This window comes from Strongylocentrotus purpuratus, unplaced genomic scaffold (genome assembly GCF_000002235.5).
Source record: "Strongylocentrotus purpuratus isolate Spur 01 unplaced genomic scaffold, Spur_5.0 spur5_scaffold_3, whole genome shotgun sequence".
NCBI lineage: Eukaryota > Metazoa > Echinodermata > Echinoidea > Camarodonta > Strongylocentrotidae > Strongylocentrotus > Strongylocentrotus purpuratus.
The window spans coordinates 16553380-16578584 of record NW_022145609.1 but is presented as its reverse complement, the minus strand read 5'-3'; the positions used below and the strand labels follow the sequence as shown (position 1 = coordinate 16578584).

The following is a 25205-nucleotide window of genomic DNA, read 5'->3' as shown; positions in this document are numbered from 1 at the left end:
TTAAAAATTGTCCCCAAAACAAAAACAAATTTATATCCGATGACTGAATCAAACCGATAGCCCTACTAGAGCTTATAATTATTCAAAGCTAAACATATTTTAATGTCGATGTGTGCATGTATGTTCACAATTCAATGAAACAATTTTTTAAAAGGTTATGTATGGGACATTGGACTTTTTCATAAACAGTTTGGGAATTTTGTAATCGAGAGCTGTGGATGTTTGAATCTATCTCTGGATTGTACATGACCTACTATTCGAGAAGTTCATGCGAAACTAGCACAAGTCCTCTATTTTGATGTTGTCAGCGAATTCTGCAGTAGAAAGACTGCATTCTCAGACTCAAGAGTACAATGCCCATTTACGCTTGGTGATGAATAGGAGTGGCTATTTTTAAGGTTTTTGCACATGGAAAGTTTTTTTTGGTAAATGCTGAAGATGCACTTCTCTTTTTTAAAGTTCATTGACAAAGAGTTTGTAGATTTAGGAGAAATATCAACAATGTTGTAAAGTTCAAAGTCAGTTGAGTTGCACAATTAAAATGGGTCACGGAAAGATTGTTAATGCATATTTCTCGGTTTGGGGGGAAAAGAATGATCTAAAAAGAGTTCCAAAAGAAAATGATTTATGATTCGGTAGTAAAATTCCTGACTTCGTCATGTTTGCCTGGGTGGTGTGATGAGAAAACACAAAATACTACCTCGTGAGGTGCTTTCAATCTGCTTTCAGTCTGCTTTCAGTTAACAAGTAGAATTACAGGCACTTCCTTCTTCCATTGAAGTGGTTATGAATATTCATTAGGGGAAAAGCAGTTATGAAATGGGCTTGGTCGTTGCTAGTCTGGTGGCACAGACTCATGTGCTGAATGTTGAGGAAGTGATGAATAGGGGGGCTGAGGTAAAGACTAGCTACATGTAACTTTCATGTGACTCTACTTTACATGTAATACCATTGTATGTTTTTTTCCCAACAATGTACCCCTTATGGCTTTTCTTGCTTCCAGTAATTCTTTAAATCTCATTCAAGCTCACTTGGGATAATCAAATAAGGTTTACACCTAAAGACTAATTACACACAAAAAAGAATCCTTTGTTTGATATTGATTTGTGGAGTAGGCGGTGCTTTCTCTGGGAGTTGCCGCGCTTTTGTTGATCTCTATAGCAGCCGTGTCTCTCGCTGTTGTTCTGCTCCTACAAACACTGTCTTAGATTCTGGTCGCAATTGCGTGGATCTCGAGGATTTGGTCTATTGGATGAAAAGGGAGGGAAAGAGAGGAAAATAAACAACTGTCTGAATTTATTTGTTAGATGTTTGTTGTGAAATGAAGGTGTGTGTAGGATGCAGGATTCTTACATGTAAATAGAGCAAATTTCTATTTATATCAGGTTTTATCAACCATTGCTTCCCTATGTTTCCTTTTCATTGACTATCCTGAAAAAGAAAGATCAGTTGTTAACCTGAACAATGGAAAGGAATGTCCATGTGAACCAGTAGTTAGTCCCATTCTATTCACCAACTTGAATCTATAAACCCTGAGAATTTATGTCCTAGCTTAATGTAACATTCAAGAACTAAACATTGGTATGGAAATGGGCATTTGAGGAAGTGCCGTGTCTTATATTGTCAGTTATGAATAAAACGAACACAATATGAAATGTAGGACGTGCGTATCTCATGAATCTTTTGTTTGGCTCGCCTAATACTACACTTCCTGCTCTAGTAGTTTTCACTACAGGTTCTAGACATTCCACAACTATAGTTTCATTTCATGAAAATACTACCTCATGTCCACACTCCAGTTCGTTCCTGCGCACATCCAAACAAACTACCAATATCACAAAGACACTATATTGTATAAAGTTGAGTTAGAGAAAAAAAGTAGGATGTGAATTCTTATGTTTGTACTCTCATACCCCAAGAGAGGGTCGATCGAGTCAATAAAATCTTACAATCTCAATCCTGGAGAGCAAAATAGAGCACAATGCACATCATTTTAACCTTTAAAAAACACACACAAGAAAACAAACAAATAAAAAACAGACAAGTGCATTTTGCTAGACAAACAATTTGTTTACTTACAGTGCCACATGGGGTAGTAGCACCAGATGGGGCATGCATTCATAACAGAAGCACATGGCCCGGCAGAATACTAGCATGAACATTCGGACTGACAGAGAAAGTCACCTTCACACTCGGACGCACATGCCATGTGGCATCAGATGCTGGGTCCCAGTTGGTAAATTCAGAGGCCACTCACAAAAAGAAAAAAAATGGTAATCTCTGATTCCAGGTAGAATGTGACAAAGATAGATTTAGTTCGATTGACCCCCTCAATTGTCCAGATGTGAATAGTGCTGGCAACGGAAGGGAGGAAAATGACTTTAAAAAAGTAACCTTTTTATTGAGGGGGAGAAATCCTTTGTGATATGAGTTCTTTAGATTGGGTGGAGCGAGGTACTAGTAGACAATGAATGGATAATAGGGCATACTTGGCATACCATGCCCTGGGTCAGGCAGTCAGGAGTGAAGATTTTACTTGCTTAAAGATTACTTGATCTTTAAATTTATTTCATCAAGGGAAATGCATCAATTTACATGTACTGTATGTACTATATAGGCTCTACATGCAAGAAGAGAAAGCAAATCAGGTGCAAAATGTTAATGATGGTTTATTGGTAGAAGTAGGCACACAGTTTTGAAGGCTTTTATTGATACAGAGAAGGGGAAAGTAAGGAAGAAAGAAAGAAAGAAAAAAGTTATCCTCTGTAGTTTTCCTTGAAATTAGGAAATACATCATCTGGAACATCATGTTTATTGTAAATACGGGGATAGATTAATGGGAATTTAGAGCAATTAAAGATTTATTCAAAAAATAAGAAAGAATTGTATCATGCTTGGTCTGGAATGAGATCATGTCATTAACCTAGGATGTGACCCTGGAAAGGGTCAACCTAATGATAGGTCAAGCGTCTGAAAATTTTCCGCTTCCAGCTACCCAAGTCTTTTCACTCTCTCAAGGTTTCAACTCCGAAAGGGATATTATATAGAGGAGGTATTATGGAGAGGGGAAGATATTGAATAGTATTGGTCATTGATTAAGTGTGTGTTGATGAGGGAAGTGTAAACTGCAAAGCCAATTTTGGAATGAATGACTTGGACATAAAATGTTCAAAGATTAGAAGACCCCCTTTTTTGGGGGGGGGGGGTTGAAAATAATACTTAAGATTGATTCTGATTGCATTTGAGCTTTGAGAGTTCTTGGGAGAGTTTATTTCATAAGTTCCATTGGCACTAAAAAAATGGACTCTCTTAAAATTGTATTTGAAAGTGCTATTTCAATTACTATGTTAGGGAAATGTTAGGAATCGTAAACATTTCAAATATTGAGACTTCTCGCTATCGGTGCTGAAAGGAATGCTACACCACCATACATGCTGATGCTATGTGCCTATCAGTCAGGAATGCTAGCTAGTCATGTACCAGTTTCGTAACCTGTCTCATGATCTCACAGTAGATTACGGACAGGTATAACAGTTGAAATAATAGTCTAGCAACAAGTATTGTCCTTGTCGGCAAGGGGGGCAAACATGAGGGGCAAATATACCTAGGGTGAATACTTATGTAATGCCCATTTGAACTAAGCCTGCTTTATTCCTAGCCCCATGTATACCTTGGGGTAGGCCCTCAAGCCTCCTCCTGTGAATTGAACTGCAGAAATCAGAGCGGGCTTTATCATTAGCCAAGGCTGTCTGGTCAGGTCTAGCCCTGCCTAGCCCTGCTCCTTGTGTGTCCGGCCAGGCCAGGCCAGCATGATATTCAAATCAATCAATTTATTTATAGTCTCAAGTTGGTGTGGATAACTGGATATGCTTTGGTTATTTTCAAAGAATCTGTCTGGGCATTCATGTGGCACACTGCCCTGGTGGTGGAAAGTGTTATTTGCAGTAGGACCGCAGTATTATTTCTTGCTCCATTTCCACTTTATTGAAAGCAAGTGATATGAGACTGAGAGACCGACCTTGCCCTCTGCATACCTGAACACAAATATTACACATTTTTGGAAGTTTAGTTTAAAAAAAACCCACCAACATCAAGACATCCTATCTAAAAAACCAACGGATTAGTACATTTAAAAGTTCAAACCTTGATCAGTCCTGCTGTGATCTTTTCAATCATGCAGTTGCAATCAAACAGGCCTAATAAAGAATGAAGATTGAAACATTTTTAGAGATAAATTTTATTTGAGGGGAAAATGAATAAAACTCAAACTTTCTAAGCCACACATGCATTGGTAGAGACTTTGTTTCCTATTTCCTCAATCTGAATATGATTACAGAGTGAGGGTGTTAGGGTTGCTGAGAAAGCAGAAAGCACTCCATGCAGTTGGTCTAGAAATCGGTGAACTCGTCCAGATTTCTACTCTCTTTTTCGGTGTCCTTGAGAGAAAATTGTTCTAAACGAAACTCTTTTACAGGAGATGTTGAAAAAACGTCAAAAATCTTATTTGGCAAGCACAGAAATGTATCTTTCTACAACAATACCAAACATAGAAGGTAATGATCTTGAACATTTTGATTGGGAATCATGATCTAAAATAAGAATAACAATGCTGATTGTTTAGGATTCAACCTGCAGTCTGTAATGTGAGACTATCCACCATAGAGCTAAGTACTTTTCCACCATCTGCCCCGTCATGGTATGCTAAGACAATTAAGACTCACCCAGTCAAATTGGCTACATGTCTTCTTCCATGCCCCGATTTCGAAATGCAATTTGGGGCAGTTTACGATAAACACAAGTGTAAAGCATGAACATGTATGCGCAGGTGACGTTTTGACTTTGAACTGTCTAATGTACATTCATGACTTAATGCATTATCTTTATGACATGTCATGTTATACAACTCCATTAAGTGAAGGAAAAAGTAACTCTTCCGGTATTAAAACAACTGGCTGCTATTAAAGTTATAATTAGGTATTCAAACTCGTTCAAAAAAAGAAGGATATTTTATGCAGTTATGAAAGATTTCTATAGTCTTGTGTATATTTACTCCATCAGGGTCATTTGAAAGTTGGTTCAATCTGCTGGTATGATATTGCAATATTCTGTGCCTCCTTCTCTATCCAATGACAGTATCGGGTTATGTTTTCAGAGGTCATCCCCACTCTTGTAAGTACAAGAGATGCAGAAGAACCTGCATCTTTGCTGTAGTGTTTCATCATGTTACAGTCTTTGTAGACGGTCCATTCGCTGTGCCAGACATGGTGCAGATATTCATGTGTTTAAGTAAATGGGAAATAAGTAGAAGAAAGGCAATAGACAATAATTGAATATGCACTTGTGTGTCTTTCATATCCTTCATAGAAATTGGATTAGAGAGCTTTTATCACGTTGAATAGGAATACACAGAAAGAAAGCTAGTAGACAATATGTTACATACTTGAAGGGACTTGTATGTATGCCCTACTTCGACACACAAATTATGTTCTGTCTGTATGGCTGGGGAAAGGAGTCCCATTTGAATCCAGTAACACACAAAATGTGTCTGTGATACGAGGTGCTTGAAAGGCATCTAGTTGTAAACAAGGGCATCGGAGCACTCGGCTAGATGCCTTGTGAGCACTCCTTTCTCAGTTGCCCCTCAGGCATCCTGAATCGGGGACGATGACGTATGAGGGAGATTGCTTGGTGAAATAGTAATGAGAATGAGAGGGTGCAAGTGACATTCGAGTCAGATACAACTGTGAGTGTGTTTGTCAGTGTGAGTGTGTGTGCGCGATGTAGATGCATCTCAGTGTGATGTCGGTCAGTTGACTGCATTATGACAAGTGCTGATGCAAGACAGGAAGCGAGAAGTGGAGGAATGACTTCACATATTTTAAATTATTGATGAGGTCCCGTTTGTCTAGCACCACCACCGGCGGAAAGTGGACTTTGGAAGAGAGGTTGGGGGGAAAGAAATGGCGCATATATGGCGTGTACTCTAACAGACTGGGAGAGAGGTTGCTAATTATTCCATCGGGTGATCTTGCCTCTGTCGAGCAGTGGTGCTCCTTACCCGCCCTGCTTCTGTTGTTGAAGTGTTGTAGCAGTGTCCTCGAAGGGCACTTGGGCTAGGAAATCATATTCCATTATATGCAATGTATTGATGAGTGGTATGCCCATGTCCTATGCAAATCCCAACAAATCCTCAAGGCATTTGCCTTTGACATTTTTACCTACTGGTTTTTGTAATTACAATGCAAAACAATTTCATAACAGTTTGCTTCTGTTGATTGTTTTGTTATACGAACAATGTTTCATCTTACAAAACATGCATGCATGCAAAAAAAAAAATTCTAAAAAAACTTTCCAGCTCCATGAACTAAACTGCAATTTTTTTTCAGATTTATAAAAAATACAAAATTATATAGAAATGAATATACCGTACAGTGTAAAATAATATAAATTAAAATGTACACGAAAAGAACAAGCAAAGATATCGGGTCTATTTCCATGCTGCGGCATTGGCTCTCGAATTTAACCATGTATGACTGTATGAACGTACTTCTGCCTCGGGTGAAATCAATCGTACCCATATTTTATAACTCTCCTTTCTCCATTCTCTCTGTCTTTGCAGGTGCTTTCCTCATCCCCTACATTGTGATGCTTCTGTTTGCTGGCCTGCCCCTGTTCTTCCTGGAGTTGTGCTTTGGCCAGTACTCTAGCAGCGGGCCCATCAGCGCCTGGAGGTCTGCACCCCTCATGAAAGGTCAGTATCCCATTTATATCCGCTCCTTGTGATGTTTGAGCCCTTTCTGCCTCTTTTTGTGACAAAAGGGAGCATGAGACAATTTGTACAAAATATCCCATCTGCTGTAGTAAAGATACGGTAGCCTTTCTAAAATGTAAAGTATTTGCAATCTTCAATGTAAGAACTGGACATGCCTTTCTGAATAATTACTCAGCATACCCTTACTTTCCGATTCTCTAAAATGGCTGTCATATTGCAATACAGGTAGTGATTGTTCTTTTATTAAAAGTAGGGGGGTGGGGATATCCTGGCAGCATCACAGGAATGTTTTGCTGATTCAAGTCACTTGCCCGCTGGCAAGGGCAACCCAATGTTTCTCACAGTCCTAGTGCATGCCCATGTAGACAAGTGATCTGTATGTAACCTGTTGCCATTTGCCCCCTTCGCTCCTCCCTACAGGTGTTGGGTACGGCATGGTGGCCGTCTCAGCCTGGGTGGCCATCTACTACAACGTGATCATCAGCTACACCATGTTCTACATGTTCAAGTCGATGACCACCTCCCTGCCCTGGATCGGCTGCCACCACGAGTGGAACACGCCCTACTGCAGCGAGCTGGTGGACGAGTGCATGGAGGCGGGCGGGATCATGACCCTCAACAACACCTGCGTCAGTCTGTCCAACATGACCCTGGAGGAGATAGACAGCTACAACGTGACCACCGACGGCAACGCCACCGTCTCTTTCCTTGACCCCCTCCAGGAGTTCAGGAGACGCCCCAGCGAAGAGTATTACAGGTAAGCGCCGCACCCTTCACTATCTCTCTCGTTAGGTCCAGGACTTTTGTAAAATACAGTCAAACCTCCTTAGTGACCATCTGTCTACAAAGACCACATTTTTTTGTTTTCCTTGAAAATGGTTTCTCATTGAAACATGCACTGGACGAACCTGTCTACAAGACCACTTTTTGTGTTTTCCTTGGGCGGTCGCTATAGACAGGTTCGACTGAATGAATAATAATCGGTTATTCATCGCAAGCTCTCTGTTGATTATGCATCCAACTTCAACGGAACAGGGTCGTCGTAGTGATTGGAACTTAGTTTAGGGCCTCTGAACATCATTTATTATTTGAGAACTTGAAAAACAATAATAATAATTAAATCAAAAGAGGAAGAACTTCTTATGGAAATGCCTATCATGAATTATTTTCCTGTATTCATTACGTTTTTCCATCTATTTATGACGTTCTACTTTCTTTCATCTAGACATGGTGTTTTACATGACTCCGGTGACATGGGATCATTCGGCTACATCATCTGGCCGCTGGCCCTCTGTCTTCTCCTTGCCTGGACCCTCGAGTTCATCTTCCTCGCCAAGGGCGTCAAGTCCTCCGGAAAGGTAAGTCTTGCCACCACCGTCTGCTCCCTCCCTCTCCGCCCTTTGTCCCCCCCCCCCCCCACTCCTTCCTTCCCATGCCATCCCATTATCACTAAGATCTTGAAATTGGCAGCAGATGTATTTGCAAACTATCAATGCAAGATGGATCTTACTCCTACCGATGGCATGACCAAATATCTCAAGATCTAAAAATTGGCAGCAAACCTGTTTACCAACTGAAATCATACATGTGAAATGGCAATACTTTAGACAAATCTTGCCCCTCTCCCCTCTGTCCCCTATCCATGACACCCCCCAAATCACTAAGATCTGTAAATTGGCAACAGACCTGTGTTCTAACTTATTCATAATTTATGTACACTTCTATAACGAGAAAGAGAGAGACAGAGTAGAAGAAAAAATCCAAAAAATTATAATCACAAGTCAGATTCAGAAACTTAGAGAATTGAATACATTTATAAAATTCTTCTCTTTCATGCTCACTCAAAAGCTGTAGCTGACACCCACTTGTCTGCAATCCTTTCCGATTATAAACACAAAGGGAGATATTCAGTCAGGTTGGGTATAATGCGACAAAGTTGTACTCCTTTGTGACACAGTTCAATGCCAGTCCCCTGCAAAGAATCTCTGCAATCCATTGGTGTCATATCCTATTGAAAACCACCGTGCGTGACAAACTCGTAGTGCGTCATTGACGTTCTCGTCCCCTCCCAACCAAGCGTCGTCATGACCATATGTTCCTCCAATCTTTCCTATTGATTGAGTTATCGTTTCACACTTTGAAGAGAGAAAGAAAATATTAGTTTGTAAATCTCTTCATGAACAATAATACCAATCAGTGCAGAAGGGGTTACTCTACCCTTTTCAATGTTAGAGTTTTACTTTTAGGATTTCTCTTTTAACCATCCAGTCTCTCACTAAGTGAAGAAAACAAACGATAAATCAGGTGTTAATACATAGATAGATAGATCGATTGACAGACAGATAGATTGACAAGACAGACAGATAGATAGATAGACTGACATACAGATAAATGGTTTATTATAAAAGGAAATCATTGCTGCAAACCTCACTTGTATGATGATTTTACAATGATCAAAGCGCATACAAAAAATTGTAATCAGCATTGACAACTATAACGGCTAACAATGAAAAGTATTTTGTATCATATCTCTTAATTAATGACAGAAGGAGAAAGTTGTAATCCTTCTCTAAAACCGTTTTTCACTTTCTTTCTCTTTCCATTCCCAGGTTGTATACTTCACTGCCATTTTCCCCTACATTGTCCTGTTCATCCTCCTGATCCGCGGAATGACTCTGCCAGGCCACATGGACGGAATTCTCTTTTTTATCAAACCGCGATGGGAGCTACTGAAAAATCCCAAGGTAAATATACAACAATATTCAAAGAATATATATATATCTGTCCTTTTCAGTTGTGTTGAATGGAAGTAGAGAGTTGAGGCAAGGCACTCCAAATTCAGAATTGAGTTTTTGATACCATTACCCACAAGTGCCATCTGCATGATGTGAAGTTTTGTGGCTGTAGAACCTGTAGTAATGCAAGAGTTGAATAAAAACACCTTGAAATGTCCCTTTGAGTTATGAAATAGAAAGGTTTTGATTCTATTTGCTCTTCTCTCGATTACACTCACGCAGGTGTGGAAGGATGCTGCCGTTCAAATCTTTTTCTCACTCAGTGCATCGTGGGGAGGTCTTATTACTCTATCGTCATACAATCGCTTTAAAAATAACTGCATGAGGTAAGTTTATCTCCAGTCCTATCTCAAAATCATCTTATCAAGATGTTTTGTTCGGAAAGAAAATGTTGAGATATCAACCAGTACAAGTTTGACACAAAAACACAGGACAACCACAAGATATACTGAAGTATGCATGTAATCCAGATCCTCTTTCACATTTTGATACAAATTGAGTGAAACTTTGCCATCAAATCATTGGCGAATTTGGGGCTCCCAACACTTTAAAGGGGCTTTGAAATATACACCAGATCAGATATCGTATTCACAGTTGCAAGTTGCAAAGACTCAAGTTGGGAAATAATCATGACTGTTGGTATAAAACCCCTCCCAATAAATTTCTCTCATGTTGTATCATCGTTCCAGGGATGCCCTCATTGTACCTTTACTAAACTGCGCTACCAGCATCTTCGCCGGTTTCGTCATCTTTTCCATCATGGGCTACATGGCTCATGAACTTAAAAAGCCAGTCTCCGAGGTGGTCGACGAGCAGTTCGGTCTCGCTTTCATCGCCTACCCCGAGGCAGTCGCTAGGTTACCAATCTCGCCACTTTGGGCCTTCCTCTTTTTCTTTATGCTAATCACACTGGGTTTGGGATCACAGGTAAGTCATCTTTACTTTAGTTTAAGTAGGGTAAGGGGGAATAATTTCAACTTAATTCTACTTTTAACGGCCAACATTACTTGCGAAACCCTTGCTGATTTGGACAACGAATAGACAAATTGATATTAATGTAAATTTTCCTTGAGTATAGTACAGGAGGAATCATTATTTCAGAAAGAAAAATTTACATGTGAATTTGATTCTAAATGTTTGTGTGTGAATTGATGTTTGTAGTAAGAATTGATTTTCAGATTTCTCTGCTTTCTAACTTTTTCATAGTAAAAAAAAAAAAGAAGAAGATTCATAAGAACAAAGATGGTTCATAAAAAGACAAATTTAGAATACAAGGACCAACTTGTAATAGAATATTCGCTTGTGGAGGATTATTCTAGCTTCATTAGTGTGGAGATTTCTGCACCAATGCCAACGTTTAATGATGATTTCATTCTTTTCATTCCATTTTTTACAGCTCTGTATTGTTGAAACTGTTGTTACGTCGATTGCCGATGAATTTAACCTGAGGAAAAAGAAGATCTGGGTTTTGGCAGCATATTGTATTATTGCCTTCTTCATGGGCTTAATATGTGTTACACAGGTAAGCTACAAAATCATTTTATTCCATCTGTTAAAATATAACACATTAATAAACCCCTCAAAAAAACGTTCTGCAATTTAAGTTTAATACTATTATATCTTCATATTGGACATTGGTATCATTGAAAAAGCCTGTTTATGAACAATGATGCCCCATTTGTAATGATTTTGTAATTGTGGACTGTACATGAGGATTTCAAATTAGCCAATTTTGGTAGTGGATGAAAATGTCCTGTATAAACCTTCGGCCTCATGTAATATGTATAACTTATATTTCACATTGATGGTAATTCTTCCAAGACTTTGGATTTAGTACTGGCACCATTCTGCATGTAACGTTCCATTTCCTCTTCTCTCTTTTCTCCCTCTCAGGCGGGTAATTACTGGGTGATCCTCATGGACAAGTACGCCGCCGACTTTGCCCTGCTGATCTTCGGCATGTCCGAGTGCATCGGTCTCGGCTGGATCTACGGAGTCAAGAACTTCACCAACGACATCAGGTCCATGCTGGGCGACAGGATTGTTGACAACGTCCTCTTCAACTGGTGGAAGCTCAACTGGTGTTTCCTGACACCTGCTGTGCTATCAGTAAGTGTTAACAATTTTCCTTTTGCTCGAGATATTCCCACATGATTGTTCCTGTTGTAGGTCCTTCTAGCCCCCTTCTGCTTGCCTTCATGCTTTGATAGAGCTTTCATATTGAGATCATAGGTCCCGTCTTGGTTTCCAGACCTTGTGGTATCGTTGGGCACTGTGTCTTTAAAGCTTCAAACCTGACCTAAAAGCTAAAACTCCCCGTCTTTTGAAAGAAATATCCACCACACCTTCTAGTAGGAATCTAAAGTGAAGGGGTAGACTTGAAGCTCTGTATGATTTTATTTTATAACTGCCTGGATGAAGGGTTCTCTGACTAATTATCCTCGAAAAAGCTGCTAACTTATCTAATGGCCCTCTTTTGTCTTTGTCTTCTGCTCCACAGTTTGTGATGCTGTTCAGCTGGATCTCCTGGGAACCCCCTATGGCTACCGAGACCTACCCCTTCCCCACCTGGGCCCACGCCCTCGGCTGGCTCCTCATCCTCACCGTCATCATGTGGATCCCTCTCTACTGGATCTACGCCTTCTGCAAGGCCAAGGGCGACACCTTCAGGCAACGCCTTAAGGCCATGGCCACGCCCGAAGACTCCTGGGGACCCATGGTCATGTCCAACCGCCGACACGCCTGGGAGACGCATAATCAGAACGGAACCAGCATGGGCGGTCAGCTCCATCTGGACGACGAGGTCAAGTCATCGCCAGGACTATCCGCCGTCTACGTCCCGACCAGCACGACGGAATCGGTTTAGTCACACTGAACAAACTTGGGTGACTTGAACAAAACACAGACTCCAAACTCTCAAGACAGGAACGAGTGCCCTTGTACTTTTATCTTTGCAATTGAAATAGTGGAATGGGAATTGGAAGTTTATTAACTGTTCAGTTATATGTGAGGATGCGCTGACCCTATTATTATACCTTCTGCTGAATCTATGGAAGGTGAGACGCAAGACGGCTCATCGCTCGGCTGATCGATGCCCAGTTGTTGCCGACATTTGCCGAGCTGTTGTGATCAGGAGAAGCCACGTGCAATGATTCGCAAACGGGAAGAAACGGTGAATACAAAAGTTGGAAGATATTGTCCAAAAATGGAAGCAACAATTGAAGCTCTTTTCATCCCTGGTCCAACCAGTAAGCTTCGCTGTGCTTTCGGTCGAACCGAACCGCTGGGTCGTTTTTAAGCAGGATGGAAAAATTGCTTCTCGGCCAGTATTCATTACAGGGTTTTGCTACCTCTTAGTTTTCTCTCATCATTGTATGCTTATTTGGTAATGATAATATACCAAATCTTACCGAATGGAGCTTTCATCTGCTTCTTGATTCAACATTAAGCGATCCGCTACCGCTAGACTGGCCGTGTCGACCTGCCGTAAGTGACCTGGCAGGAAGCAGTCTGGAAAAGATCAACTCATAATTACAAGAGCAGGAGAGAAACTTTGAAATATTTTGAGCAGGGTGATTGTAAACAATATTTATTTTTCCAATTTTTATTTCAATTTTCTTCATTTTGTGTGCGATAATCATTTGCCCCCTGAAATTTATATCCTACATTTTCTTCTGTAAATAAGTATTATGAAGAAAATTTCCCCTCCTTGACTTTAAACAAAAAAATATAAGTGCCTCTTTTATGTGGTAGCATTCATATTTTTCTATCATTATACTTCGCTTTTATTAGTAGCAAAGTAGTATTGGAGAAGAAAAAAAGGTTTAAACATTTAGATACAGTTTTTAGTCGTGAAGCTCAGTTGCATTGCAAAAAATAGGTATATCGAAATTGTTCCTTTGCATGTTGCTTGTGTTTGAGGCAAATGCTTATTTATTGGAAAAGAAAATTATGGAATTGAGAAAAATTATATATATATATATTTATATATATAAGACGTAGAAGGATGAAAGAAAATCCCTCCATACATTCCAAAAGAATTGTAGTTCTGCCATCTTTTCTGGTTTTTAGCAGCCTAGGTATGGATTTGAAAATAGTTTTAAGGAAATGATTAACCTCGAGATTCGAGAAGGAAAAAAATAGAAGAAAAAAAATGTCCAAATAGAACATACAAAGTTACACATGTAGGATGACAGTGTGTGTGCCCATTTGTAAATAAGTGTATTATATTGTGAATAGTTGTATATAGAAACATGGCAATTTTGCTGCGAGAGATGGAAGAATACTTACGCTCAGGTTCATTATTAACAAAGAATATGAAACATGAAGTCTTGTTACATGTCCCCATCTGAAAGCATTGGGTATTCAAGTCGCTACTCATCATTTATTAGATCGAAAGGATGCCAAGCCATGTGGCTCATCCCTGTATTAATTTGCAATACAACCATCCGGCATCAAGCAGCTTTTCACGCAGTCCAAAACTTAAAAATATTTTCATGTCCAGTTTTTTAGCAGTTACTTTTAGATGTACGTGAAGAGTAAATTTGAGCAGGTAACGTGATAACCGATTTGGTTCGTTTTCCATGAAGAAAATGTATTGAGAATCGTGCAGCTCTTGGTTTGTTGTAAAATGCAAATGTAAATGCTGCTTATCCATCAGAGGGGTCGAAAGGTCAACGGTTGGTTAGAGCTGAATCGTTTCTGATTTACAGCTTTGCATGGCCAATTTGCTGGCCATCACCTTATAGCGATTTTCAACCTTCCGCTATCTTACCAGGTGCCTTATTTTGCATGTGGCCATTTGCGAAAGGTTCTGTTCTTATTTTTGCTCGGTCATTCAAACAATGCACCCTGCAGCTGAAAGGAAACAAAAAAAGTTTAATATGTGCATTGGGGCCCTCTGTGAGTGCAACAGTTTGTAGAAATTGTAGGAACCATGATGTGACCGCTAATTGCTAACTGTTGGCATGTTGGGCTGCGTAACATATCTGCACCCAAGAACAGACAATGTTTATACAAGCATATAATGCTCAAGAAAAATTGTAAATATCTATTCAATATGTTTGGCTAAAAAGTGGCCAGACATACGTGTATATTACATCTATGAAAAAAAGAAAAAAGTAAAAGAAAAAAATAAATATACATAAAATATAAAAGAAAAAAAAACACAAACATTAAAAAAATGGAGGAAAAAAAAATTAGTTTAGATGCTGTGAGTTATTATTGAACACACAAAATGACAATTATGGATAAAAAAGGAAGATGAAAAGTAAATTTTTTATTGTAATTACTTTGACAATACTTGTTAGCAATGCATGAATGAATAGTTCTCTTTTTCCTTGTCCTTTTATAAAAGTGTGCTACCTATTCAAGTTACCTACCCTGTTCATTTTTTAAAATTTCCTATTGATTGGCATTGGTGAAAATGGACTTGGTCGTTCTTGAATTCTTCATTTCGACTTAACCAAATTCAAATGGTTGATATTTGTGTAATATGTTTGAAGTCTGACTTTCATCGAATGCCAAGGTGCATGAAATCGAGCCAATGGTGTGCTAACAATGCTATTTATGAAGACCTGTATCATTCGCTGACTTATTGCACCAAAGAGCAGGCTGATTTTTCCCGTTATCGTTGCTTAAAACGTGTCATTTTTCTGTTGATTTATATAACCACTTCAACATTTCAAAAAGAAAAAGAAAAATCTGAACTTTCAATCGATACCTTGTGTTATTTATATATTTACCAACATACTATGATAAATAATGCAAAATCCTTCCAAAAGTCGCAAGTGCACAAAAGGGTTACTTGTAAAGTACATTGTGTAGATATAAATAGCTTGTACATAGTATGCAGCATTATATCATGTGTGATTTGAAGCTTGGTCGGTTAGCAAATTGATGTCTTGGCCAAACCATTGCAATGCATTATGTATCAATGCAAACTTAAGGAAGTGGAGAATAGGATTATCTTCTTGTAAAGAGTATATTTGTAGGGCTGATTAATTCTTTTCGAAGCCAAGATGTAGTCTGCATGTTCCGAGAGAACACAGTTACTCACGGAATCAATCGTTTCTCATTTTTCTACTGTTTATTTACTACTAATCTTGGTCTTCCAAGTCCAGTTTTTACAGGGGTATGTTTGAGTATTTAAAACAAAAAAGCCTGTTTAATAGTGGTACTGTAAAATGATTTTTCTTTTTTAACCAGCTCTGTTTTCGTGCTTAGATAAGTTGTAAAAGCTTAAGGGTGATGGAATGAAAATTATATCAAGGTTCTTTTTAAGTTCTAGAGACATGTTTATCAGGTATTGGTTGGTTTTCAGAGCAATAAGCAACAAGTGCTGCTTTAGCCTGGGAGAAAGATTGCATAGAAATGCTTAATGAGTTCAGCAAATCTTCCCAGGAGGTTTAGTTGGAACCGCCTACGATCAGGCGCAGGTCACTTTGAAGCAATCACAAAGCTCTGGGGTCTCGAAGACTCTGACCCATGTCCATGCGGTCAAATTCAGACCGGCTTAGCATATAATGGGTGTGCTGTAGCAGGACTTCATGTCCCCTATCTGATATCGACAACCCACAGCTGGTGTCGTATCTAAACAATTGTCGGTTTTAAATAGCTATGGTTGATATAAGAAATAATAATGATGCATTCCATTTTGATAATGGCTTTCCTTACCTTACATTCAGTTTGTTTGGAACTTTTGTGTAATGTTCAATGTTTGTCACAAGAACTGAACCAATCAAAAGAAAGAACAAATCGCCCCACACTGCCAAGAACGCAAAGACTCTACCAAAAGTACAGTATTACGATCATCAAAAGATTGTGATAGAATGAACATATGCCAGTGGCCAAAGAAAGTGATTTTGCTTCCGATGTTGTTGGCTGCCAAGTTTTGTTTGGAAAGTTTTTTTACACTCCCTAACAGTTCCATTGTAGAAAAGCCACAACAACCCTTTGAAAATTGTATACGCAAGTATTTTGTCCATGCAGCTTGGTTGAAAGAAAATGAACAAAATTCAATTTTGCTCTTCATTAAATTTGTAATGCCATATAACTGTACAGGTTTGATGTATTACCGTACATTCAAAATCAAAGTAGAGTTTTCAAGATACATGTATATGAAAGTGAATGGATAGAGAATGATTACCGCGCATGCAAATCGCGCTTGTGATCTACAAATGCTGCTATGTGAGATATACCTGAGGTGTATACGCAGTTGAGTCACTGTACAACAGTTCAACTGTTGGTCACATTGTGAGCGAGTGTTCTTGTACAAAGGATATCAGTTTGCAAGATCTTACATACAAAGTGTGTGAAGTTGGCTGGGATGGCGTGAAGTAGCACCGACCTGTAAATGTAAATTCACCAACTTTCCTTGCTGGTCGCTTTACCTCGACTTGATCAAGTACATATAGTGGAATTATCTATCAATTTATCAATTGTAAAAAAATTGAAAAAAGTGGTATTTATGACGCAACGGCCAGTGGTCTAAATATACAGGGTCATAAATGATACTATTGTATGTAGTGCTGTAACTTATTTGATGGAGTTGACTTATCATGTACATTTGTATATTTCCATTTATATAAATGTATGGATGACACAGTTCTAGACAAGTAGAAATTCATTTTTCCTTTCTTTCACATACCGAGTAGAATACAGAGTAGTGTATAAATGTCTTGTAATTACTGGTAGAGTATTTCTTTTGTTGATATTCTTTTCCTATTTCATGCAACAAGTAAGAAAATAAAATTTTATCTTTTTGTCTTGGAAATTCTTCATCTTGAGAATAATTTTTGTTGCGTCTTAAAAGATTTTGAAGATGGTGTTGATTGTTGAAAGATTTTTGTGATGATCGTGGTAGTGGTGGTGACAGTGATGATGATGTGAAGCCGACGACCATGATGATTAAAATAATGATAATGGTGATTCTGATATAAATAAAGTTGATGGTGGATGGTAAAGATGCTGAGGAAGATGATAAATTGATGAAATACAAGGATGAAGGCGACAATGATGATGGTGGTGATGATGATGATGATGAGGGTGGTGATGATGATGGTGGTGGTGATGATGATGAGGGTGGTGGTGATGATGAGGGTGGTGATGATGGTGGTGGTGGTGATGATGGTAGTGATGATGATGGTGGTGATGATGGTGAAGATGAAGGTGGTGCTGAAGATGATGGTGGTGGTGAAGATGATGGTGGTGATGATGGTGGTGGAGGTGATGATGATGATGTTGGTGGTGGTGGTGATGATGATGATGGTGGTGGTGATGATGATGGTGGTGATGATGGTGGTGGTGGTGGAGGTGGTGATGATGATGATGGTGGTGGTGATGATGATGATGGTGGTGATGATGATGATGATGGTGGTGGTGGTGATGATGATGATGGTGGTGATGATGATGGTGGTGATGATGATGATGGTGGTGGTGATGATGATGATGGTGGTGGTGAAGATGATGATGGTGGTGGTGAAGATGATGGTGGTGGTGAAGATGATGATGGTGATGGTGATGGTGGTGATGATGGTGGTGGAGGTGATGATGATGATGGTAGTGATGATGATGATGGTGATGGTGATGATGATGGTGGTGGTGAAGATGATGGTGGTGGTGAAGATGATGATGGTGGTGGTGAAGATGGTGATGGTGATGATGATGATGGTGGTGGTGATGATGATGATGGCGGTGGTGATGATGGTGGCGATGATGAATGATTATGATAATGGTGATTGTGAAAATAATTGTATTGATGGTGAATGATTGAAAATGATTGTGCAATTGTCGATAGATGTCGGTGCTGTGTTTGTGGTGATAATGAATATAGCAATGATGTTGGTGCTGATAAGATGTTCACGATTATGATGACAACATGAACAAGATTGACAACGGCAATGTGATGATGATGATGCTGTTCCATGGTGACGGTGATGGTGATCATCGAATTAATGGTGGCAAACTGGATGATGGTTGTAATGATGGCGATGGTGCTGATAGGTGTTGGTGCTGTGGTGAAATTAATTGCAATATTGGTGATGATGATAAAGATGGTGATGATGATGATGATGATGATAAAGTTGGACATGAGAGAGGGTCCAATACTGAAAAGATGTTTGGAATGTTGATGACAATGACAATGATGGCCATGACAGTTTTAACAATTATTTCAATGATACAAGATCATGTATTAAGCTTGCAACAACAAAAATTTGCAAATCTGTCGATACTAGTAGAATGGTGAAGATGTAAAATGCGTATGCTTTTTGATTACGAGATATTATTGATGGTGAAGGTGAAAAATACCATGACAATCATCAAGATGATGCGCTGATGCCGCTCAAGAGGATGGTATTGTTGGCAAAAATCATCACTATCATAACCTTCTATTTGGGATTATTACCATTTTATTTGAGAATCATAACTTCCTTAGAGACCTTTAAATCCAAGATGAAATCTTATCTTTTTAAAGAATACCTGTACTTGGCACTATGACACTCATCCAAACTCTCTCATTCTTTCTATTTTTCTTCTGCGTCTTGGAATATAATTGTCTAGATAGACGGCGATATATAAATGCCTATTATTATTATTATTATTACTATTCAAAGATAAGTTTTCCAAAATAAGTACACGCACGGCCAAACGTTTCTATCTGCGACTGTGTCATGTATGGACTACAGAGGGCAGTAGTCCTCTATCTTATGTGGAATCCCTGATTTATCATATCCCCCCTTCAATCTTTGTTTCCTTTTCGAACGATTCATTGCATCTATTGCCAAAGGCACCTAACCACATCACCATCATCGTTTGTCATTGTGATAACTATATGCATGCTGATATTGATCTTCACCATTGTCACCTTCATCATCACCACCACCATAATAATCATCATCATCACTGTCATCATCATCATCATATCGTAATCATCAACATCACAACTAATATCATCTTTGTCATCATCATCATCACCAAAACAAATTCGACTATCATCATCACCATCTTCATCATAGTATAATCATCACCATCACAACTAATATCATCATTGTCATCATCATCACCATCATCACTACTACAACAATTATCATCACCCCATCATCACCTTCACCACTACCTCCGCAAACACAACTATCATCACCACAACTACCATCAAAACCTTCATCATCACCACCAACACAGCTATCATCATCATCATCATCACCGTCACAAACATCATCATCACCTCCACCATCATCAGTTCAATAACAATCAATCCCTGTCCCTGGTTCACATGGTACCCATTCGATGAATAGTTGTTCTTTATATTAAAGATAAAGACCATTTATGGTCGTGCGATTGCATTGTGAAAGAAACGTTGTGGAATCGATCAAAAAAGGTTGATCATCTAGCATATAAGGATTGGTGTGTAATGCAAGGTTCTGGAATCATCAAAATGATAAGAAATTTGGCCCAGTCTTGGTAAAGTTACAAGCGTTGTACACAGAAAGATGTATATGGGAATACGCGACCCGAGCGCGATATCTATCAGGTCCAAATAGATATAATAATTTACCAAATATGCCAGTTATTAGGCGATTTCTCGGCAAAATTTATATCATCACATATTAGTCAAAACATATTCTTTCACATGATTGATAATAAAGAGCTTCCATTTCATTTTTTGAGAGGAGGGTGTTTCCCAAACTGGTCTTTACCTTTAAGAACTAGAAGGCTATCTCTAATACAAACATACAATGTATTAGGTAGTAGTTGTAATTGAGCATCGAGTAATGGTCAGTGTGGGTCAGTGTGAAGGCAATGTCAAATAAATAATCATAACAGCTTCTCTTGTTGTATAGAAAAAGAAAATAAGTACTGTTTATTTCATATATCTGTAAACAAATTACATAATAATTAATCACATGAACAATTATTTAATTTAAATCTACAATGTAACTGATTTTAAAAATCAACTCTTGTTGTATTGCACAATCATAGCTCATTCGATAATTCATGCTAAGTGAGGAAAATCCAAATTTCAGGTTTTCATCAATATTTTCATAATAGATTGCAGGACACATTCAAAATAATTATGTAAATACAAGTATACTCATTAAGATTAATTATTTGATCGCACAAAGTGTAGAGAAAGAAAATATTGTTTTTTAACAGCCATTACGTCTAAAATATTAATTTTGCTCTAAAAATTCAGTTTTTACATGTGCCTTGATATTCTAGCACTCTGCAAGGATCACTGCCATTTCATTCCAGTACAGAGACATTGAATATGAAGCACTCACGATTACAGTTCAACTCACAAATTCTTTCCTTTGCACCAATTGAGTTTTTTTCTGGTAATTATTTGAAGTATAAAATCTGACGATCAACCTGAAAGACATACATTTCATTGATTTTAACCAACGATGAGTGTTATCTAACGACCTATGAATTTCAGCATGAACAATAATAGCTTATATCACCATAGCCTCATCAGCATCAAAGGGAAATCCAACCTTAACAGACAACATCTCTATTAAAAAGAACGCAGAAAAATCAGAGAAGCAGGCTGGTGAAAGGCCGACTATGGCCAGAAAAATAATTCGCCAGGGGTTTTTGCCTGAAAACTGGCATCCCTGTTATACAGGCAGATGGCATGTTTGCAAGATTTTAACACATAATGTCCCATAGGAAAGAAATGAGCCTGCCGCATACTCCTGCGGCAGACTTGCCGCAGATCTGCAGCAGACCTGCCGCAGACAGTCATCTTTTTCACATGCAAATTAGTTTTGCCGCAGACTTGCCGCAGACTTGCCGCATACTCTTTCAGTATGGTGAAGAGTCTGCGGTAGGTCTGCCGCAGACTTGCTGCAGACCTGCCGCATACTCTTTCAGTATGATGAAGAGTATGCGGCAGGTCTGCCGCAGACTTGCTGCAGACCTGCCGCATACTCTTTCAGTATGATGAAGAGTCTGCGGCAGGTCTGCCGCAGACTTGCCGCATACTCTTTCAGTATGATGAAGAGTCTGCGGCAGGTCTGCTGCAGACTTGCTGCAGACTTGCCGCATACTCTTTCAGTATGATGAAGAGTCTGCGGCAGGTCTGCCGCAGACTTGCTGCAGACTTGCCGCATACTCTTTCAGTATGATGAAGAGTCTGCGGCAGGTCTGCCGCAGACTTGCTGCAGACCTGCCGCAGACTCTTCGTCATGAATATTCATATCTCATATAGACCTGCTGCAGACCTGCCGCATACTCTTTCATATCCAGTACGTGGCAATAAAGTATGCATGTAGAAGAACCAGTGATAAACTGATTGATACTTCATAATCGATATTGGCAATATCGATATTACCAATTAGGTAATACCAATATGTATGTCGATATGACCAATTAGGTATATTCTATTCTCAATTGTATTAGCTTCATCACATTGATCATTTGAAGTGTATTCAAGAGTAACATTTAAAGTGACACAGGCTCGTACACATATATATACTAAATATGTATATTGTTTCTTGGTTAGTAATCATAGTTTCTTGGTTAGTAATCAATATATCTATTGCTTAAACGTGAATGTAATTGTAACATGATCAGACAAAATAATCTATTGGTTAATAATGGCAAAAGGAAAATAGAAATCACAAAAATGATGTGCATTGTCTTAATTTGCTTAACAAATCATGATAAATGTATTTTTCTGTCACACGTGTAAAGTAATAATGAATATGCATGAGATGATTGGTTTTAATTGGCCCTATTAGACTTTAATGGGATTTCCTGTGGCAGACCTGCCGCAGACTGTTCCAGTAGCGTACTGGTATGCGGCAAGTCTGGAGCAAAGTTTCGCCCTGCCGCAGATCTGCCGCAGACTTTTCCTGCGGCATACTAGTATGCAGCAAGTCTGGAGCAAAGTTTCATCCTGCCGCAGATCTGCCGCAGACTGTTCCTGTGGCATACTAGTATGCGGCAAGTCTGCAGCAAATTTCATCCTGCCGCAGATCTGCCGCAGACTGTTCCTGTGGCATACTAGTATGCGGCAAGTCTGGAGCAAAGTTTCATCCTGCCGCAGATCTGCCGCAGACTGTTCCTGTGGCATACTAGTATGCGGCAAGTCTGCAGCAAAATTTCATCCTGCCGCAGATCTGCCGCAGATTGTTCCTGTGGCATACTAGTATGCGGCAAGTCTGGAGCAAAGTTTCATCCTGCCGCCGATCTGCCGCAGACTGTTCCTGTGGCATACTGGTATGCGGCAAGTCTGCAGCAAAATTTCTTTCTGCCGCATACTTCGGCATACTCTTTGCCGCAGACTTTTAGTCTGCGGCAGGTCTGCGGCAGATCTGCGGCAGGTCTGCGGCAGGTCTGCGGCATACTTTTCACTTTCCTATGGGGTACGTTGAATACACAAAACAGGTTTTAATCTGATAGTAACAATCTTACATGATGAGCTGTGAATCTGTGCATTTTCCAGGTTTACAACTTTCTCTACTACTGGAGGAATTCAGCTAAAGAAGAAAAAGAAGAAGATGATTGAAAAAATGCTCACTCCCCCAACCTCCACAATCTTTCTGATCGCACCTATTAAGTGGGCGTGTCAAGCTGATAGCGTTTGGTGGGCGGTTGCGTTCCCTTGATGGTGGTCCTGTGGAGGACCCTCAGCCCCGCCTTCTCTACCGCCTCCTGCGTCTGGGGTGTGGCCTCATGACCCACGGCCAGGTTGTCTGAGATAATGAAATCACCAACCTGCCACTGCGATACATGATCAAAGGTTAAAGGAAGATGCAGAGTTACAAGCAGGGCACGTCCAAAATATAACTTATATTAAATCTAATATGTACTGGACTACTGGTACATCTTATCAAATAATGAATGGAAACTAATATTTTAAAAAAGTACATTGTAAGTATAGAGTGGTGAAGTGTGACGTCATCAAAAATCTATTTTTAGAATTTCTCAATGTTTTCTTTATTTTCTGAAAGAGCATAAAAAATAATGTCCAAATGTAGAAAATCAATTGAATATGTTAAGTATTTGTTCAGATGGTCATATCTCAGCCAATACTTAACATTTTCAATTGATTTTTGACAGTTGGACATGATTTTTTATGCTCTTTTTGAAAATGAAGAAAAAGTTTAGAAATATTTGTTGGTTTGGTTTTGGTTTGTTTATTTAACATGACTGCTAAGTAAGCATGTGTATGCTTGTATGTAAGCAACGAAGGAGACCGACTTGGTAATAGGATTAATGCCTTACTAAAGGGCACTGGCGCATTGAATTGAATTGGTTTCGAGAAAACATCAGTAAATGAAAGTCACATGACTCTCCTTTCTTCCGTGTATCGCATGCAGATCAGCAAAAAGTTGCGCATGCGCACTACTCACAAAAAAATCGGAATGAGCGTACACCAACAGTTTTTTTATGGGTTCTTCCAGCAGTGTAAATTGCAGTCAAAGAAATCAACAACTTTCCAAAATAATGTTTGGGCGGTGTAAATGGGCCTACAGTCTCCTTTGTGGTTCATTCATATTCGGTCAAATATTTTGTTTGGGGTTATAATCTGATTACCTTGTGGGAGTACTGAATGGCACCATCGTCCTTGACAAACTCATGACGGATCTCGTTCAGGATCTGCTGGGTCTCTGAGGGGTCTGTCATCCTCTGTCCCGGTGTCCCGTAGTCCCATGTGAAAGCATCAGTCATGCCAAGATGGAAGCACAATGTCTAGAGGAAAGAGGAAGACAGCAAAGGGAATAATTGTTCAATAAACCATCTGCTGGGTCTCTACAGGGTCTGCATGTCATCCTCTATCCTGCTGTCCCATAGTCCCACGTGAACGCATCGGTCATACCAAGATGGAAGCACATCCTCTGGATGAAAGAGGAAAGACAGCTAGGGTATTATCGTCCAATAAAACACAAAGGTAATGAAAGGGAGAAGAAGGAAGCACTGAAAGAAAAGGAAAACGTCAAGAGAACAAAAATATCTGATGGGAGAAGGAGGAAACACTGAAAGATTAAGAAAACATCTAGAGAATAAAAATAACTAATGAGATGAGGAAACACTGAAAGACAAAGAAAACATCAAGGAAATAAAAATAACTAATGAGAGAAGTAGGAAGCACTGAAATATTAAGAAAACATCAAGAGAATAATTATCCAAATGACCACAGCGAAGGGAGTAGTCTCTGGTAAATCAACAGAATAGACGACTCTACATTTTAAGGGAAAGAGAGGAGAAAACTAGATGGAATTTTGACTGCGCGCAGTCGAAAATGATGCCTCCGCCATAGAGCAATTTAAACAAGTTTGGAGTTTAAATCTCCAGTGGTTCTTGAGATATCATGATAACAATCTCAATGTATGGAATTTCATAAGTTGACCTCTGTGACCCTTGACCTTTGACCTACGTGCTCCAAAATCTAATCAGATTGTCTTCCTATGGTGATACACACTATCATTAAGTTTGAAGTTTAAATCTCCAGTGGTTCTTGAGATATTATGATATGGTGATACATACTATCATTAAGTTTGAAGTGAAAATTCTCCAGTGGTTCTTGAGATATCGCGATAACGATCTCAATGTATGGAATTTCATAAGTTGACCTCTGTGACCCTTGACCTTTGACCTACGTGCTCCAAAATCTAATCAGATTGTCTTCC

General features: G+C 39.2%; 2 protein-coding genes across 3 annotated transcripts in view; one reads left to right on the top strand and one right to left on the bottom strand.

Moving 5' to 3' along the window:
* Positions 1-17341, top strand: part of LOC577731 (sodium- and chloride-dependent glycine transporter 1) — a 29325-nt gene extending 11984 nt beyond the window's left edge. For both annotated transcript variants that reach the window (XM_003729194.3, XM_777943.5), the window contains exons 4-12: positions 6620-6751; positions 7193-7529; positions 7998-8130; positions 9382-9516; positions 9790-9893; positions 10257-10494; positions 10964-11089; positions 11461-11676; positions 12068-17341. In XM_003729194.3, the coding sequence (XP_003729242.1) occupies positions 6620-6751; positions 7193-7529; positions 7998-8130; positions 9382-9516; positions 9790-9893; positions 10257-10494; positions 10964-11089; positions 11461-11676; positions 12068-12433 (1787 nt within the window). In that variant the 3' untranslated portion in view covers positions 12434-17341. The remainder of the gene's footprint in view (positions 1-6619; positions 6752-7192; positions 7530-7997; positions 8131-9381; positions 9517-9789; positions 9894-10256; positions 10495-10963; positions 11090-11460; positions 11677-12067) is intronic.
* A 5776-nt stretch (positions 17342-23117) lies between these two features.
* Positions 23118-24713, bottom strand: LOC105438746. Its single transcript, XM_011666943.2, has 2 exons — positions 24112-24713; positions 23118-23295 (listed from the first exon to the last, which is right to left on the bottom strand). Exons 1-2 carry the CDS (start codon positions 24244-24246, stop codon positions 23128-23130), a joined length of 303 nt encoding a protein of 100 aa, XP_011665245.2. The 5' UTR covers positions 24247-24713; the 3' UTR covers positions 23118-23127.
* Positions 24714-25205: the final 492 nt, after the last annotated feature.